Source organism: Acartia tonsa, chromosome 8 (assembly GCF_053477335.1).
Source record: "Acartia tonsa isolate MP-2025a chromosome 8, ASM5347733v1, whole genome shotgun sequence".
NCBI lineage: Eukaryota > Metazoa > Arthropoda > Copepoda > Calanoida > Acartiidae > Acartia > Acartia tonsa.
The window spans coordinates 8,243,405-8,255,466 of record NC_137267.1 but is presented as its reverse complement, the minus strand read 5'-3'; the positions used below and the strand labels follow the sequence as shown (position 1 = coordinate 8,255,466).

General features: G+C 33.8%; 2 protein-coding genes across 5 annotated transcripts in view; both read left to right on the top strand.

Moving 5' to 3' along the window:
• LOC145325922 (DNA helicase MCM8-like) overlaps positions 1–3,622 on the top strand; it is a 106,174-nt gene extending 102,552 nt beyond the window's left edge. The window contains exons 29-33 of the mRNA XM_080168931.1: positions 785–859; positions 1,325–1,369; positions 1,768–1,848; positions 2,372–2,430; positions 3,290–3,622. Of these exons, the coding sequence (XP_080025057.1) occupies positions 785–859; positions 1,325–1,369; positions 1,768–1,848; positions 2,372–2,430; positions 3,290–3,345 (316 nt within the window). The 3' untranslated portion in view covers positions 3,346–3,622. The remainder of the gene's footprint in view (positions 1–784; positions 860–1,324; positions 1,370–1,767; positions 1,849–2,371; positions 2,431–3,289) is intronic.
• A 1-nt stretch (position 3,623) lies between these two features.
• Positions 3,624–12,062, top strand: part of LOC145325924 (polycomb protein suz12-like) — a 47,458-nt gene continuing 39,019 nt past the window's right edge. For all 4 annotated transcript variants that reach the window (XR_013881679.1, XR_013881678.1, XM_080168935.1 and 1 more), the window contains exons 1-7: positions 3,624–3,737; positions 5,356–5,414; positions 6,458–6,507; positions 7,422–7,485; positions 8,475–8,535; positions 8,893–9,001; positions 11,407–11,495. Coding sequence is in view for 2 of the 4 variants with exons in the window: in XM_080168935.1 (XP_080025061.1) it covers positions 5,365–5,414; positions 6,458–6,507; positions 7,422–7,485; positions 8,475–8,535; positions 8,893–9,001; positions 11,407–11,495 (423 nt within the window). In the remaining 2 variants the exon portion in view is untranslated. The remainder of the gene's footprint in view (positions 3,738–5,355; positions 5,415–6,457; positions 6,508–7,421; positions 7,486–8,474; positions 8,536–8,892; positions 9,002–11,406; positions 11,496–12,062) is intronic.

The window sequence follows — 12,062 nt, the reverse complement described above, 5'->3', positions numbered from 1 at the left end:
TATACCTATAAAAAGGTTGACTGAGGCCAGGGCCAAGCTGGAGCTCAGAGAGAAAGCTACAGAACAGGATGCCAGGTAATCATATACTTATGAAAAGGTTGACAGAAGCCAGAGCTAAGCTAGAGCTCAGAGAGGAAGCTACAGAACAGGATGCCAGGTAATTATATACTCATGAAAAGGTTGACAGAGGCCAGAGCCAAGCTGGAGCTCATAGTGGAAGCTACAGTGCAGGTTGCTATGTATTCATAGATATAATCCTAAAGTATATAGTAAAGTAAAAGGATGTCTGTTTCTTTCTGCCTGTCTGTACTGAAAGGTCATGGGAAGGTTTTTAAATATTCTGGGGATGGTACCACCACCCTTTAAAGAAAAATGACCAACACAAAAAAATTTTACTTTTTCTTTTTAAGCTGTAATTAAAGATAGGGGGGGGGGTAAAGTAAAATAAAAAATTTCTTATTTTGTTTATTGATTCACAAAGCATTTTTCCGAAAACTTTTTTCTTTACAAAATAAGCTTCATGTTTTAGTTTTTAAAAGCGAAGCTTTTCTATAATTAGGGTAGGTCCTTCCGTCTATACGTCCGTCCTTAACGGATAGCTTTTTCCGTTAATTCAGGCATGTTAGAATTGTCCTATCGAATTCAAACTTTGCATGGTGATTCCTGTAGTAGTTAGGTACGATTTAGAAACCGTAGCAACTCTATAATCATTACCAGAATGTCCGTACGTCCATTTTAAACATGTCGATTTTTTTTACTTTTTTAACAACAATTTTTTCTTTAGAGATGTAGTTGAAATGATGAAGCTAAGCCTGGTTGACACTATGACTGATGAATTTGGCAACTTTGATCTCAACAGGTTAGTCATATCACAGAGGTGTATATTCTGCACAAGATTCATTTTTTTCCCCCTGCTGCAAAATTTTTATATTTTTTTCCCCTTCTAGTTTTTTCCAGCAAGGAAGGAAAAAAATGGAAAAATATTTTTAAAACTCTTTATTTTATTCATATTATCCCCCCTCCCACCTGTTCTTTTAGTTTTTTTCACCAAAAAGGTGAGAAAAATGGAAAAAACGCTTTCAGTTCTCTTAATTTTTACTTTTTTTTTTCAACCAACCACTTTTTTTTCTAAAATTTCTTCATTTAAAACTTTTAAATGAATGGTATTTTGCACAATTTCTATTTCTTGTTTTACAAAAAATGCATTTTGCGTAAAGTAGGTAATGTTGTTTGCTTTAATATGTTTGTAATCATATTTACAACAAAAACTAAAAATTAAAAAAAAAATTTAAATTTTCTAGAATGATAAACTTTATTTTTTTAGGTCTCACATGGGTTCTGGTATGTCACAACGAAATGCTGGAAAAAGGTAAAAGAATGTTTTCCCCAATTTTTTTTTTTGGATAGAAGTCAATACAATTCTTTAGGACATTTGGCATTATTAGACTAACTTTGTTCAGCACAAATTAATACAAAACGCTATCGAGGAAATATGATTCCCATCCATGTTATTTTGTGCCTCGCTACTTATGAATGTTGTCATCCTTGTTTGTAGGGTTGGGTCGGATATCCAGCCATCTCTAATATCCGGCCGGATACCGGATATTTAAACTATCCGGATACCGGATATCCGGCTGATTTTTAATGCTGGATATCGAACGTTGGCCAGATATCCGGCCGGAACAGGATACCCGGCATTATAAATCAGCTGGATATCGGATATCCGACCAAGAAGTATCCGGCCTAACCCTACTTGTTTGTTAATAGGTTGATATCAGCTCTGCAACGGGAGGGCCACAGAATGAGCAAGAATACTTTCCATGTGGATGAGATCAAGAATATTGCAAGGTTTATATTCGTATATAGAAATATCAGGATGTCTGACTCGCTAACCGCTGGATCCATATGGTTCACCAGGCTTGAAACTATTATGTGAGAGTGTACCGCCAACCTTCTAAGCAGCGTTTCGGAGCTGTTTGATTTTCGTGCGGCTCCAGCTCCGGCTCCGAATTTGGCTACGGCTCCAACTTAAAATCAAGTTTATTTTTGACTTGAAGGTTTTAAAAGTTCAATTTTTGATAGAAATAGACTTGCAATACTTAGAAAGGGCGTTTGTACACGACACAACAGAGTAACCAAATTAAAATTAATAAAAATCTCTGTTTTTAGCTAACCCGGAGCTGGAGCCGTTTTTTAACGAAAACTACGGCTCCGGCTCCACAATGCTGCTTCTAAGAAAAAAAAATTTCCTTTTTTAAACTAAAATGGAAAGTGGTGGGTTTACTTACCCTCCTTCACTCAACCGGTTCTAATCCAGCGGATATTGATCGGTTTCGAAGCCATACTGAAAATAATATTTTATTTATTGCAGGATGGCCCAAATACCTCTGGAGAAACTGGTGGATTTGATCAGTTCACTAAACAACCAGGAATCAATAAATATCATCTATTTTTAAACAAAATTCTCACTTTGGTTGCTTGTAAATAATAGGCTGTACCCATCCTACTGGATTAACAAACTTACCAATAAATGACAGATAAAATAACAACCTCAATTGACTAGTGCCAAGTTCACAAACAACTTTTAGAGGTCGACAGATTTATTCTGTAGGTCAACCTAAACAAGTACAACCCACAAATACCTTTATAAAATCGGTCAACCTAAAGCTTCTTTAGGTCGACCTAAAATTTTCAGAGGTCGACCATTGTCTTTTGTAAACTAGGCTTAGGTACAATTTTTCCCCTGTCATAATATCCACGTATTTTTTCCATTATTAAAGGCGAAACTTTTCTATAATTAGGGTCGGTCCGTCCGTCCGTAGGTAACGATAGCTTTTTTCGTTAATTAGGCAGGTTAGAATTGTCCTATCGATTTCAAACTTTGTATGATGATTTCTCTGGTAATTAGGTACGATTTAGAAATCGATACCAGAATGTCCGTACGTCCATTTGAAAAATGTCGATTTTCAACTTTTTAAAACATTTTTTTATGTGATCTTATTTTAGGTGTACTGATTCCTATTACAATAAGGTACAATGTTATAAGCGAAACGTCTCTATAAGCAAGTCCTAAAAATGTCAGTATGTCCTTATTCAGTAGGTATTTTGTTTTTTTAAAGTTTTGCAATAAATTTACGCATAATTTTGTCAAAATTTAAATAGTTATATTTTTGTATTCAGCTCTGACACTCTGTAAGAGTAAATGTTCGTCTGTCATACCGTTTCCGAGCTTCGCTTTTATGGATGTTGTCATCCTTGTTATATTATTGATATCTTAAATGAACCCAGGGGTTCCTGATTAAAAAATCCAGCAAGGTGTATCAGATGCTGTCTCTAGAAGGATAATTGTTCAATTATTGCTCACCAGGCGTCGCGATGTTTTTGTTGATAATTTTCAGATTTAAGATGCATATAGCGCTAAAATACTTAATATGCAAAAGTTCGAATAACAATTAAAATTGTTTTGTTTAATTCATTTTCTGAAACTTTGGATCCTAACAAAATTTCCAAACATGTGAATATTTCCGACTTATATGATTAATATGTATTAAAACTGTGATATAATTAACCTAAATTATAATTATGTACCTGAAAATTTCTATAAATAATATTTTTTTCAGAATTAGAATGATTAATTAGCACAAGTCACTGCCAGACTGAAATAAAAAACATTTTTTAGCCCTTTTTCTGAATGTTGTAGCTCAATTTTTACTGTACCTAGCCTAATTATATTTAAGGTAAGAATGTGTGTGAAATATACTTTCACCATATTTTAAGAGGTTTTGTGATTTTTTTTTGTAGAATTGATTGTTAGAATAGCTACCCCTGGGCACAACCGGCTAATGTGCCCTATTATATATGTATGTGTGTGGACACAAAAAAGGGTTTTTTTAAGTAGGTACCTAACAGGTTTTTAGAAGTAAAAAAAAGGTTTCTCCCTGGAGTGGCTATTCTAACAATCAATTCTACAAAAAAAATCATGAAACCTCTTAAAGTAAGGTGGAAGTATATTTTTTATGTAATTGAAGAGGGGTGGGTAAAAAGGGGAGGAAAGGGGGTTGTGGGGAAATTTTCCTTTAGAATTGTTTGTCAGTATCACATTCCCTTTTCCCTGGGTTTTTCTCTCTTAATTACTCAGATATACTCCTCAAAAGTAAGATGATTTTATAGGAGAAGAAATATTTTTATGAAAAAGAAATTAATTTTAGATTATCAATTTACGTTTTTTAATAAGACTGTAGTTTTAAGGTTTCTGTTGACGTTAATGGTTTTTTTAAAGTTTTACAAAGGGGGAGGTAAGTTGTACTAAAATTCCGTAAAGGTGTGAGTTTTAAGGCTTATAAATATAACTAGTAGAACAAAAAAATTAAAACAAAATTTTTTTTGTCTATAGGTAGTTCTTTTCAATAAGGAATACACATATTTAGTGAATATTATCGTTCTACAACTGTTTTTAAGCATTAAAACTCACACTTTTACGAAATTTTAGCACAACCTACCTCCCCCTTTATGAAAATTTTGTATCGAGTGCAGTTCTCGGTAAAATTTTCCTGGTAACGAATATCAATGTACTTTAAAAGCTGCTAGCTGGCAAACGGCTTAACATACATATCATGCCCGCACACCGATTTAAGCGGCATAAGAAATCCTACAAATAATCTGGAATAGCAAAGATTCAATAATGCACAGGGAAAGCTTCACTGAAGGAAAAATGCGTTAAATAAGTCTTTTTTTGCGCATTTAAGTGTACTGCGAGATAACTGTGTTTAGGTATTATTGATAAATGACTATTACAGATTATTTGTAGGCCTTCTTTTGTCGGTTAAAATTTCGTGCGAGCATAATTTATACGTTTCACTGTATAGTAGTTAGAAGCCTTTAAAGTTTTTAGAATTTTCGAGATAATTTTTACCAGGAAAATTTTACCGTGAATTGCGCTTAACCCAAAATTTTAAATGAGGATCTTTAGATAAAGATCATTAGTCAATTTTATTTTTTTCTTAATTCAAAAGATTTTATAAAATTAGGTTATGTTTTTGTATTTTATTTATTTCAGGGGTGTATATTCTGCACAGGATTCATTTTTTTTTCTCCTGCTGCAAATTTTTTTCCCCTCCTTTAGTTTTTTTTCCAGCAAGGACCCCTTGGAAAACGGAAAAATATTTTCGAAACTCTTTATTTTATTCATATTATCCCTCCTCCCACATATTCTTTTAGTTTTTTTCACCAAAGAGGGGAGAAAAATGTAAAAAAAGCTTTCAGTTCTCCGCCAAAAAAGTAACCGGCCTAACCCTAGTACAGATCCTAAGTATAGGAAAAGCTTCGATTCTATTAAATGAAAATATTTTATTTTAGTTGAATCAAATGGCACCTAGGAAAGAAAGTTCGTGCACCCTCAGAAATGGAGACGACAGGTATGGTCACTAAATATCTTCTCTTTTATTCATTCGAAACCGATTGATATTTTATTGGTGGATTAGCCATTCGAAAAAATTACGTCTAGCATCGTATTATTTCCAGTTTTCTACGAATATAAAAATCTAAAATAATTTTTTTAGCCCGTGTTTTCGGCATTTCAGGGCTAAAAAACTGGTTTTAATCTTATAATGGTACATAGGTGGTTGGATTAGTATCGGTTCTCAGTCATTCAAAAAAATAACGTCTAGCATAGTATATTTTCAGTTTTCTACGAATATGAAAATGTAAAATCATTTTTTAGCCCGTGTTTTCGGCATTTCGGGGCTAAAAAACTGGCTTTAATCTTATAATGGTACATTTTATATCAGCGGAAAGCTGTTTATAATACGATGCTAGAAATAACTACTCTTTTAGGATAAGTAAGAGGGCTTCTACAGTGGATTTATTATTTCAAGGATCTTGCATCAGATTATCATGTATTGTAATAAATTGAAACTTGTAGCTGGCTAAAATGACGAACCCCCCCTATACCCCATCCCCTCCCCTCCTAATGGATGAACGTATTGACCAATAAACAACGTCAATTTTGTTATTTAGAATAGTTGTCCTTGGTAATTTTTGGTTTTTGATATTTTAGTATTCCACCTTAATTCTGATCTAACTGGTTAAAACTAAATGAAACAAAACATAGATTATCCCAATTAAATAAGAATAAGTGTTATTTTAAATATAACTAGCGGCTTCGCCCATAGCCTCTAGGGGCTTTGCCCCAAGAGGTTTGATTAACCTAATTTTTCGTATTTTATTTTTCGTAAAAGAAAAACTAAAAAAAAATTTTGGAGGGGGGGTTAGGGGTGTCCCACCCCCCAAGAAAACAGTTATAAACCTTCCCGGGTCCTATGAGAAGCTACCCTGTTAAGGAGAACCCGATCGGTTCAGCGGTTAGCGAGATCCTTCGGTATAAGACAAACAAACTAACAAACAGACAGACATCGCTTACTTTGTAGGTATTTAGGATAATAATAATAATTTTGTTTAGATGTGAACAGTCACAAGCGGATTATGAATTATTTTTACAAGCTTTTGAAAGTAAGTAGGAGTTTGTTATATTTAGTATGTAAATAGGTTGTATGTATATAGTTTCTTTAGCTAAGCTGAATACCTCTTTCTTCATACAAGTTTTGATAAAATTTAATAAACCAAACATAGTTTAATTCATTTTTAAAAGCAGAGCTGTTCTATAATTAGGGTCGGTTCATCAATACGTCATGATGTAATCGATGGGATTTTTCGTTAATTCAGTCATCTTAGAATTTCCTGTATTTATGCCATTATTCAACAAGTTATCTTACAATTTTGTTTAGACTTACTTCCTGCTTATTAAGTTATGATTTTCTACAAACAATTCTTGATTATTGTTTGTCCTTCCAACTGAATTTAAAGCTTTGCTTTTACGTATGTTCTCATCCTTTTTAAAAGCGAAGCTTTTCTATAATTAGGGTCAGTCCGTCCGTACGTCACAATTAGCTCTTTTCGTTTATTTAAACAGGTTAGAATTGTCCTTTCGATTCCAAACTTTGCATGGCGATTTCTGTAGTAGCTTGGTACGATTTAGAAAGCGTAGCAACTCTATAATCGTTACCAGAATGTTTGTACGTCCATTTTAAACTTGATGATTTTTAACTTTTTTAACAACAATTTTTTATATGATTAAATTATCCGATTGATCTGATTTTTGAAATACTGATTCCTAAGACAACAAAGTACAATATTATAAGCGAAGCATCTCTATAATTAAGTCCTAAAAATGTAAGTATGTCCTTATACAATATCCTGTATTTTAGCAGTTTTTCAACAGATTTACTTACAGTTTGTTTTGATTTTCATACATTTATATTCTGATTATTCAGTTCTGACACTCTATACGTCTTAATGTTCGTTTGTCTTACCGTTTCAGAGCTTCGCTATTATGGATATTGTCATTCTTGTTTTTTATTTTGCAGAGCCCACGCAGATCTACAGATACCTTAAGTTTAGAAATAAAATATCCCCGACATTCCTCACTAGGCAAAAATTCATGTTTTATCCAGGGATCTAAAGGGATAAGACAAAGGCCGATAAATTCTTGTGTATCTCCAATTATGATACACCAAATTAACCCTTCTTACAATTATCGGTTGAAACGTTTGGACACTCAACTTATTGGACTAGCTTACCAATTGAAATTCAATAGAAGTCCCCAAAGTTATTAAGCCAATGAAAAAGGAAACGTTATTATAAAACTTTGGGGACTTGTGTAATAAACAGCCCAATGTCAACCTCCTCCCTGGGCTGGTTGTCTAGCTGGTGTTGGGTTTGAGTATGCCACTTGACATACTATTCCTTATGCTAGTTTCTCCCACAGTGATGATTTTTGCATTGGTTGTAAATCATCTAACTATATAAAAACAAATATCCATAAGTACATAATATCAATAAATGAATGAAAATTTTAACTTACTGTTAAAAACACATCAATAAAAAATCGTAAATTAAAATAAATAAATATGAATGTTTTAATTTAAAAATTCTCATTATAAATTATTAAATTATTAAAAAGTTTAGAATTTGATATAAATATAATAAAAATTAATAGGAAGAGAGGCCAGAAAATAATATGTTATGTTTGGTCATTCCTGCTAAAATTATTTAGTTTGTATTATAAACTAGCGGATACGCCCCTAGAGGCTTCAAGTGGAACTTTAGTGGAAAGGGTGGTATAAAATCAACATTACACTTATAATTTTAGTTTTTCTCTTGGAAGGGTCTTGGTACCCTAACCTTAAAATGAATATAAACCTTCCTTAGACCGTTAGTTTTATATAAGGACGACTAGTGGCTTCGCATTTAGCCTTCAGGGGAAGGCAGGGGAGGTCAGGAAATAAAGTAAAACCACTTCAATAAATTTATAAATATACCAGCAATTTTCTAGATCTTAATCTACAGACTAAGAAACCTTACTTTAAGTTTTAGGAGAAATGAAATATATTCCTAAAACATGAATTTGAACTGTACAGAAATTTATCCTACATGATGAGACCTCACACAACTTCAGCAAGGAAAAGAAAAGATTTCAAGGTATTAACTTGTTTTGCCAGTGGACTATTACTACTAATAAAATGTCCAATTGTTTTAATCTAACCAATGATGGATCTTATTTATAAACCAAGAGTTGGGCCGGATATCTGGCAAATTTCAATATACCACCGGATATTGAAACTATCCGGATGGATATCCGGTAATTTCCTGGATATTAAACGTTAGCCAGGTATCCGGCCGGAACCGGACATCGAACGTTGGCCAAATATCTGTCCGGAACCGGATATCCGGTGTCCGGTCAAAAAAGTATCCGGCCTAACCCCTCTTTTTGTACGAGATTAATTTACAGCCTCAATTCCACTACCTTACTTAAACTAATTGTTGTTTCTCTGCCAGGTAAACAGTTTGCTGGAGACCCGCAAAGAATCTGAGTCAGTTGAGGATGGTGTTAAAGGAGCATACATGACCATTACTTTTCTGGGCTTCTATGACAAGAAGAGAAATGGTGAGAACCCTTTTTTTCCTGCCTTATTAGTAGTGAAGCTACTCTATAGTTCCATATGTCCGTCTGTCTGATTTTCTCGGCTCCTATTTAAGATAGAAGGCTGTAACTTCTTATCAACATTCCCATCTTTTTTGCTGTATAATTAACTATTAAACATCTATTGTGGTTGGCAGGTTTTTGACTATTTTTATATTCTTCACATATTTCTCTATGTCTTTGGTGTTTTTGGTTTAATTTTCAAAAATCAAAACATGAAAGAAAATGCTTCTGCACATATTTATTGTTGTCGCACAAAAATTTTAGTAAACTGTGGCACTTTATATGTCCGTCCAATTAAGTTAAAAAGTAACTTAAACTTGGGCTATATTACGGCTAGAAGAATGGTTCTTACAGTTATAGATTTGTCTAAAGTCTGTCGCCCGTCTGTTTTTATGTCCGTCCAAGTAAGTTAACAAAAACTCTAACTTGGCTATAGGGCTTGAATGTCTTTACACTGTTAAAAGGGAATGATATTCTGACAAACAATTCTAAAGGAAAATTTCCCATCAACCCCCTTCCCCTATTCCTCCCCTTTTTATCCACCCCTCTTCAGTTACATAAAGAAAAAAATATACCTACCCTACCTACCTATAGGTTTCGTGATTTTTTGTAGAATTGATTGTTTGAATAGCTACCCTTGGTCTTTACACGAAAGAAGTCACTAAGTTGTCATGTCATACATCTATCCGTCGGATGGACGTTTGAAGTATAAAACTTGAACATATTTTAATAAAAAGTTTCCATGCTCTTAAAATGTATTTATTGTGTGAGTTCTAATTAAAGAAATGCTGTAAGTACCTACCTAACAATCTTGAATAATCTGGATAAGATAAGATATATTTAAATGATAAAAAAAACCTTAATCCGTTACTTAACTTTCAATCTAATGGCAAAAAATTGAAGAATAACAAGAAGGAATAAATTCAAAATAGATTTTTTATATATTAGGATGTAATCTATAATACAAAGTAGATTGATGTCCGTCTGTCTGTCCGTCTCTTAAGATCTCGGTAACCACTGAACCGATCGGATTCTACTCTTCAGGGAATATATCTACTGGTCCTGTGGTGGTTGTAGGCTATTTTCTTGGGGGGTGGGACACCCCCAACCCCCCAAAAAATGAAAAAATTCACCCCGCAATTTTTTTAAAAATTATTTAAAATTTGTGGAGCATCTCCAGAGGTAATTATTTTTTTTTCTTTAATTACCTCTTGGGACAAAGCCCCTAGAGGCTAGGGGCGAAGCCGCTAGTCCTTATAATAAAGTAACAGAATGTGTGTTTGTCTGTCTGTACCGAAGGATCTCGCTTACCGCTGAACCGAGCGGGTTCTCCTTAACAGGGTAGCTTCTCATAGGTCTTGGGAAGGTTTATGACTATTTTTGGGGAGGGTACCACCATCCTCCCAAGAGAAATCACAAAAAAATCAAAATTTTTAAAAATATTTGAGAGACTTCAACGCAACATAAAGAGGTATCGTAACACATTTAAAGTGTACCTAGAGGCCTCAAGGGGGCGTGGCCACGAGTATTAGGTAATATGGCCACAAAATTCACCTTAACCAACCCCCTCAACCCAATCTAGATATTAATACCCAATATTATGATCATATGTTTCCTCTCTAGTCACCTTCCACCCAACACAACTAATTTTTTTTGGGCTGAATACACTCCCCATAAATGTTCAAACAGCCCCCCCCCGCCCCCCCCCCCCTTTACAAAAAAAGGTTTTATTCTGTTTACAAAAATATTAAGTTAAGTTGATAAAATTAACAAGTTGAGTTGCGGCGCTTTTTAAAAGCGAAGCTTTTCTATAATTAGGGTCCATAGTCCGTCACAGGCAGTTAGTTCTTTTCGTTAATATAAACAGGTTAGATTCCAAACTTTGCATGAAGATTCCTGTAGTAGTTCGGTACAATTTAGTAAGCGAAGTAACTCTAATCGTTACCAGAAAGTCCGTACGTTCATTTTAAACATGTTACTTTTTTAACTTTTTTAGCATCAAATTTTTATGTGATAAAATTATTCAATTGGTGTGATTTTTGGAATACTGATTCCTAGGACAACAAAGTTCATGGTTATAAACGATAACATCTCTATAATAAAGTCCTAAAAATTGTAAGTATGTCCTTAAACAATATCCTGTATTTAGGCAGTCTTTCAGCAGATTTACCTACAATTTTGTTTCGTTCGACTTTTATACATTTATATTCGGAATGACTATTCAGTTCTGACACTATACAAGTGTTAATGTTCGTTTGTCCTACCGTTTCAGAGCTTTGAATTTATGTATGTTGTCACCCTTGTTTTGAAAGAAATCAGATATTCTTTACTGAGAAAAGTAACTTTAGATAAACTTGTATTTTCAGAGAAAAGTACGCCAAAAGTGAAACTGGATTTATCCCTCCAGAACATGACATTAAAGAAGAGAAAAGAATCTTCTAGTCCAGTTGCTATGGTAAGGAAGAGGATTATATGGCTAAAAGGATAGCTCCATGAAGGGTGTTTAATGTGTCTAACCTTAACTTAAATAGTGTGGAGGAGAAAAATTTCATATTTTTGGCAAGTGTTGGTAAGATGGTATCCCTCTTTTCTTACTTGGAAAACAAACGAACCTTTGAAATGTCTTCAATGCTAATTTTAGGTTAGGTAAGAGAAAGGTTAGAGGACCCCAGTAGGGCTAGAGCCTCACACATGGGCTAGAAATATGAAAGTAATAAGAGGGAAGGCTGGGTCCAAAATAATTTTGAGTCAAAGCACCGCAATAAAGTTAATAAAGTGCAGTTTTTCAGTAAAATCAAAAAGTACATGTTGTAAATGATGTTTCTTTCGAAAATTAACATTAGTATTTTTCATGAAAAAAAAGAGAAAAATGCCAAGACAACTACCTTCTAGGTATTTAAATCTATTCTTGAATTAAGAGGGAGGGAGGGTGAGTTTTGACACATTTACGCAAACAGGGATTATAAGGCTTCATCTTTGGACTAGGAGGACAGGTTAATGGGGATAAAATCATTCTTATATG